The sequence below is a fragment of the Nanorana parkeri genome, unplaced genomic scaffold, assembly GCF_000935625.1.
Source record: "Nanorana parkeri isolate BGI_ZX_2015 unplaced genomic scaffold, ASM93562v1 scaffold184, whole genome shotgun sequence".
Taxonomy (NCBI): Eukaryota; Metazoa; Chordata; class Amphibia; order Anura; family Dicroglossidae; genus Nanorana; species Nanorana parkeri.
This window is the reverse complement of record NW_017306452.1, coordinates 407901-415172: the sequence shown is the minus strand read 5'-3', so window position 1 is coordinate 415172 and position 7272 is coordinate 407901. Positions and strand designations below refer to the sequence as shown.

Sequence of the window (7272 nt, the reverse complement as noted above, 5' to 3'; positions counted from 1 at the left end):
TGTCTACACTGGCAGTCTTGATGGCTGTGATTGGCTCACAGTGAGCTGCTTCGGTTCTATACAGTTATGGCACATGCCCTGGGTGCTACTTGTAGTGGGAGGCAGCGAACTTCCATATGCATCTCCCCACCTGCGAAGCTCTGGTTGTTGTCCCGCCCAGCTCCGGGCAACCAGTGAGGGTACTGGTTGCCAGAGGCTGGGTGGGATGCCGGCTTGAGCATCCCAGGTTGCTAAGAGCCAGACGGGAAGATATGTAAGGGCCAGACACCTCCCAGACCAGCTATTGCCAACTTGAGATGCTGTGGCTGACATTCCGCCCTGTGACACACAGGAGTCCTCTGCAGGAAAGTAATTGTTTTGGTGTTTCTACACAGGTTAACCCTTTAGGGACGTCCTTTGTTCTCTCTGATGGAGCGGGCAAGAACACAACGGTGGAGTTATCAGAACCGGTAAGTACCCAACACTACGGGGGAGGAGCTAATAATCCTCATTCATTCTGTATTATCGGTTTTATTTAAAAGTGTCTAACAAGTTAATGGGAGGGGGGAGGGACCAGGGAGGAAAAATGCAAGCAGATTAAACTTCAGCTTAAGTTCTGAGAATGATCTGAGTTCTTTGGGTTGGGATTTCCTCTCTTCTCTATAGAATGGGGAGTTGCTCCCTGTGAAAGAAGCACCGGCCATGTCCATTCATTGTTTCTGCATTACCATAAGTCAGCAGCGTGAGGTCCTAGAAGGTTTATGGCTTTACCAGGACGTGTCTTCCCTTGCTGCATGGAAGCTTCCGGACTAGTAAACGTTGTTCCTGCCCTGTGAACTCTCTCAGACCCGAATCTAATTACTGCGAGGGAATGACTTTTACATCTTCCTTCCTGGGAATTCTTCACTTCCACACTTGTAAGAACAGATGTCATGTGCGCTGGTGACTGGGCTGGGTTCCAAGGCTCCTGATAACTATACTAATGGGCCCCTTGTGTTCATTGCCTCGTATTTCTGGATAGCAGAGTATAGAGTGTGTATATGTCATTTATGTATTTTCCACTTCCTGGTCCTCCTGGGCATTAGTGATCTGGGCCCAAGCTTTGCCTCTTGGGTAGGTTACATCAGCAGGGCATTGCTGGGAGATCTCAGGGAAAGGCATTTTCCTCCCGAGATGACGTGTCCTGGTCACATGTGCCAGAGTTCCAGGAAGTAAATGGAGATGGATTCATCTGTCTTTAGTAAACATGGCCACTGTCAGAAGACTGGGGAAGACATAAGGAATGCAGAGCCAGCAATGATCTAGAAGTTTCTGTCTAGATTGTCATCACTAAACATTTCTAAGATCTCTGTAAAGTTCCTCTTCAGGGTTTCCCATGTTTTTTTTTTTTTTTTGTTTTACTCTGAACATTTTTTCCCCCCCAAAGCTGGATGAAGAGTTATCCGGAGTAATAGAAGTTGTCGGAAAAGTTACCCAGAAGGCGACAATATTGGGCGTCTCCTACATCCCATTTCGGGAAGACGTTGGCTCTTTTGGTAAGTGGAGGACGGTGCTTTATATCAATGCCGACATGAAGCCTCTGTTAGAAATCGTCTGCCATAATAATTGTGTTATAGTTGCAGAGTGGGAACTGGTATAGAGCGCAGCGTTCTTGTCAGCAGCTCGGGTCACGTTTTGGAATTGTGACAATCTGAAGTCTGTTCCCGCCCCCCAACCTTCCCCCACTGAACTGTGGCCGCTGTGTAAGCTGTACCATTTATACTATTCATCAGGTGTGTGAAGGGTCACTCCTGCTCGTATGAGCACAGGCCATACACATGCCGGCAGGGCTGCAACCGATTAGTTGTCACCTATTCTCACTATGGATTAGTTGGTTGGATTTCCTAGCTCTCTCCTCCATGCTGAGAGGAGGGCGCAGCAAGCAGTGGTGCGGGTGCAATGACGAGATACAGTCCATATACCCACCGCACTCCGATGCCGCTATTCCAATGTGATGAGATGGGTGCTGCGGTTGTTGGCGAATGGCAACCGCCTCGTCATATGAACAAAAGCATGGACACCGGCACTCCAATCATGTCTGTTCATTAACGTACACGCTGCATAGCAAATACATTCAATGCAACATTTTGGGGTCGCAGAGGATCCCCTTCATCAGGCAGAAACGACTTGTTGAAGGGGATCCTCTGCGACCCCAGAATGTTAAATTAAAGGAGAACTATGGGGCCAGGGCTTTCCCCCATAGTTCTCCTAAGGGTCACGGGAGGACACAAACTAGCGTCCTCCCGTCACCCAAAGCTCAGTACATCGCGAGATACAGTTCACTATATACTGAGCCGCCGCAGCCAGGAGAGATCCTGACATTACTGTCGAGATCCACCCAGCTGCGTGAGTGACAGCTGGCTCTGCCTATCTAGAGGCAGAGCCAGCTGTACCCGCCCCGTCCGTTCCGCCAGTTAGCGCTGGGGAGGAATCCCTGCAGGGAGCCGTGAGTGATAGTCACCGCTCTCAGGGATAGATCGAGAAGTGAGCAAGCGCCGGTATGTGTTCGCTCACCTCCCGATCTACTGAGCCGACCTGTGACAGTCTCATTGTCACACGTCGGCTAGAACTATGAGGTGAGTGATTTTCACGCGCCTCATTGTTCTCCTTTTAGTGTATTTGCTATGCAGCGCGTACATTAATGAATAGACGTACTTGATCAGCTAGTGGAGTGTCGGCGTACATGCTTTTGTTCGGACGCAATAACCAGCCTGCCATTGCCTATTGCAATTTGAAATGGCCAATAGCAGGCTGACTATTGCACCCGCCCACTTCCTGCTGTATTTACATTCAGCTGACCTCTGCAGAATCCTGCCACTGACGACCGTCACTCCCGGGCTCAAGCTATGCAAACGCCACGTGCTTGCAATACAATTGTTTGATAAATCCCCTCCCCTCCCCTCCCCAATGTAGTTCAGATCGGTTTTGGCTGCTCGCTCCCTTTGAAAGGTTTGACAATATCTTGTTGCGTTTTCTCTTCCAGATCTGGGGCTTTATGATGAAGCATTAAAGATCATTCACGAATTTCCACAATATTATCCATTTGGACTAAAAGCAGAATAATCACATGCACCATGTGTCCGGCCTCTTCTATGCTGCAACTCATTGAAACATCCTGATTGGCTCCACACTGACCAGACCGGGCCGACATGTCCCATATGATGAATATTACAATAGCGCATTGATCGCAGGATCCTCTAAGGAACAAATCGCAGGATCTATCAGATGAATGTCATCACCCTGCAATGTAGACGGATACACGAGACTTGCGGGATCTACAGATTGTCCGTATGGGATGTGTACTGAAATCTATCATATCCAGCAATGTTCACGTCTCCCCCTCCGGGTATATTTTATGTATCTTGACATCTGTGTGGAATGAACGGCGACAGACGTTGCCGATGTTACTGAATTTAAAATAGTTGTTTTTTTATAAAAAAAGAAAAGTGGATTATATTGTCTGTTTCTTGTGCTGATTTGGCTTCGGTCATCTGAAGGCCTCATTCACACGAGAAACGTCCGGCACGTACAGCTCTGTGGTGCGTGCCACGGCCGTACCGGGCAGCTCCCGGGAAGGACAGGTGCTGCATGTGATTAGTACACAGCCCCCGTCCTCTATGGGACTACGCCGCTGCACACCGTCCTACGCTCACCCCAAGTGCGGGTGTCCCGGCCCGGACGCAGACAGGATCCATCAGTCAGCGTATGAGTAGACACCCGCACGGACCTGCACTTGGGGTGAGCGTAGGGCGGCGTATTTCCATAGAGAAGGACGGGGGCTGCGTACTAATCACGTGCACCACCTGTCATTCATGGGAGCTGCCCGCTACGGCCGTGGCACGCACCACAGAGCTGTACGTGCCGGCCTGTTCTTGTGTGAATGAGGCTGAAATGTTACCGGTGAAGTAAGCTCTGTGGAGCACATGGAATTGTCTGAAGTCATGTGATCACAGCCTCCAGCAATGCATGGGAAGCTTCCAGTGGAAAACATGTCAGGACATAAATGAGCTTATTTAGTTGGCCGCTGGGCTGCCTATAAGGTCTGTCGGGTAGACAAGCTCAGCTCTCATACCTGGGTTGAAACTGCAAATCTCTACATGCCTCTGGGAGTCATGATTGTGGCGGTCATACTTGCAATGCCTCATGGGATTTGTAGTTTCCCCACAGCTGGGCTGCTGATGTCTATGGGATAGGCAGCTCAGTGGCAAATGGAAGGAGCATACTAGGCTGGCTGATTGACATCGCTGCTCCTGGTTCAGAGGCAACAGCTTGGTGGTGTCAGTTTAAAACCGGAAGTGCTTTTACTGGCGGGATCTCCAAGTTGGCTTAAGTATGCTGAGACACGATGCCGAGACATACTGAGAAATGGATTTAGGGTTTACACACACGGTAAAGGGAAAACTTCTCTTAACAGAACTCCGGGCAAATCTTACCTGAACCCTTGCAGTGGGCCCCCTCCCCGCCTCTGCTGCACTGCAAGGGTTAAGTGCTCATTTTGTCCAGGGAGCTAAAATAGTTACTCGTCTGAACCGCGATCCCGGCGCCTTCATCATCTCTCCCCCTCTGCTGCAGCGGTCTAAAGTCCCTAAGTCACCATGTTCTATACAGTGTATAGGACGTGAGGATGCCGAGGGACATACCTTTTGCGGGAGCCAGCTGGCACTGGGGTTCGGGTTGAAGATGTTACCAGAGTCCTAATTCTCTGTAATCTTTGTTCCTAATTGGAACTTACTAGTCCAAACAGGAAATGGCAAGAAGCAGATGGAGGTGACCTAACGGCATTGCAAGACTGACAGCCACAGGAATGACTTCCAGAGGTAGATGCATGATGGGGTTTGAAGTTTTAAGCCCCCTGCTGTAAAGTGATGGATACAGCAGCTTTCCTGTGAACACTGAGATTTGATGTGGTGGTTATAATAAAGGCTAGATATGCACTGATACTGGAACTTTGTGTCAGAGGGAGAGGAACATGGAGGTGGCTTTCCAGCCAGGCAGCGGGTAATGGCCCGCTTCCTGATTGGCCGGGAAGCTAGCTTGATGCTAATTGGCTGGGATACTGGCTTCCTGACCAAACAGCATGGAGCCGGCTTCCTCGGGAATGACACACTGCCTGGGTTCCTGATTGCCGGGAAGCCGACTCCATGCTACCAGAAGTACCGAAATATCAGTACTCGTACTCGACGCATCCCTAATAATAGCCGATACCCTTCCATTTAGGAATCAGTCTGGAGAGGACATGGTGAAACAAACTGCAATTCTTTCAGAGATCTGTTACTTATTCAGGCAAATGTTGCAAACCTATACCGTAGTGTTTGCATAAAATATGTCCCCAGTCACTTTTGATTACTATAAAAACCACTTCCTAGGACTCCCAGCCAGGGTGGCTGATCGCTGTAAAGATCACATGACTGGCCATGTGACTACACGTCCCATTATTCTTTCACTCCATCAACAAATGGCACATGACCGGCTTAGGAGTTTAGCAGTCAGTCACTATAGGCGGAGCACACCATAGTAGTAAAGCAATAGTCCATGTACTGACACATTGCCATTTGATGCATCGAATGGCAATGTGTCAGTGAATGGACTATTGCTTTACTACTATGGTGTGCTGGTGACATTATTTCTTCATTTATGGTATACACGGTGCCGTCCGTGGTCACTACGAGCACCCACCCCCCCACCCGTATGGGTTTCTTCCGGTAAGGAGTGCAGCAAGACCTCTGGTTCGGACTATAGTCGGAGCTTCTGATGTAGCCATTCACAGCATTTGGAGCTGCCCGAGCGCGTGGGACGCACAAACTGTCGGCACATCAGGCTGCAATAAGGGGCAGGAGCACCGTCGTGGGTGTGATTCCAGGGAATGGAGTCCCCCCCTGAATTTTACTTCCGAGAGATGACCCCAGGAAAACAGAAGGCAGATGTATTTAATAACACTTTAAAGTTGGTATGCTGATCTCTCAGTGCAACCGGGCTTTGAATATGCAGGAAGTAGCAATTAGTTTGGGGCAAACCCAGTTTATCCAAGCCCACTCTGTCCCACAATGGGGATAGCGAATGCCACTGCTCCAACTGATTGGGCCAGGAGGTGGGTTAGTCAGTTGTGGGTATGAGTGGCCTCAGGTGACCATGCCCCCCAGATCACCAGTGGGCAGCTAGGATGATGTCCATGCAGCCGGCACCTGCTTCCATGGGCGGATTTGGTGCAGTGTAGGCCATAGGATGGGGGGATAAGGGACAGGAACTCAGCAGAGACTACAAGAGGTTATCAAGCTGAAGCAAGCCCTTCCCTGTGGCCTATCTAAATACTATGTGTGGATGGGGTTGAGAATCCCCACCCTTCCCCCAATGTATTCTACCTGGCCTCCCCGAATGACTGCTGGGCAGGTATGTAAGGATCCTGAGATAGACTGGGCCCAGTCCCCCCAACATGACAGCTAAAGAGCAGAGTTGTGTAGGCCATAGGAGGGAGTAGGGGACAGGAAATCAGCAGGGACTACAAGAGGTCATCAAGCTGACACATGCCCTTCCTTCTGCATTGTCCAAATAATATACGAGGACGGGGTTGAGAACCTAAATGCATATAAACGCAAACTTGACATTGCCAGTGTGAATGAGGCCTACCGGCACTCCATTAAATAACAGCTGTGAGTGAAGCTGCCTATGCTGGGCTCCTGGCTTGCCTGCTAGGTCCAGCACCCTGGCACCACTCACATTTAACTTCACAGCACCCAGAAGTAGGAAGTAGGCTGAGAATCCAAGATTCCCTTTCACCAGATTGTATGTCTTTGTGTGTGGGCAGATCTAGTTTCTTTGTAGAATGTAGGAATCCATTTCGGGGGGAAACACTCGGGATGGATGACTAGTCCACAGACCCCGGGGTGTGAAAACAGATCCGGAGATCTCACGGCATTGTTAGTTATCAAAATTAGGAATAAAGATGTTTATTATTTGTGTCCATTTAAATTAATCTAATATTCAATTATATTACATTGTATAGTATACAAACACGTCATCAACAAAGCCAACTGGAAGAGTTCTGCCGCTGTCCCTGTAACATGGGTGGTGGAGCTCTGGAGATCTGTTCAACGGTGATGGGGGTGCTGTGGCTGTCCATGACTCCAGCTTGAAGGGAGAATGTCCTACACATAGGTCCTCACTGTCCCGCTGGGAGGGGGGTCCTACACATAGGTCCTCACTGTCCCGCTGGGAGGGGGGTGGGGTCCTACACATAGGTCCTCACTGTCCCGCTGG

General features: G+C 49.6%; 1 protein-coding gene across 1 annotated transcript in view; it reads left to right on the top strand.

Annotated features, from left to right (window-relative positions):
• Window positions 1-3125, top strand: part of RPA3 (replication protein A3) — a 4217-nt gene extending 1092 nt beyond the window's left edge. The window contains exons 2-4 of the mRNA XM_018555131.1: window positions 375-449; window positions 1406-1514; window positions 3002-3125. Of these exons, the coding sequence (XP_018410633.1) occupies window positions 375-449; window positions 1406-1514; window positions 3002-3081 (264 nt within the window). The 3' untranslated portion in view covers window positions 3082-3125. The remainder of the gene's footprint in view (window positions 1-374; window positions 450-1405; window positions 1515-3001) is intronic.
• Window positions 3126-7272: the final 4147 nt, after the last annotated feature.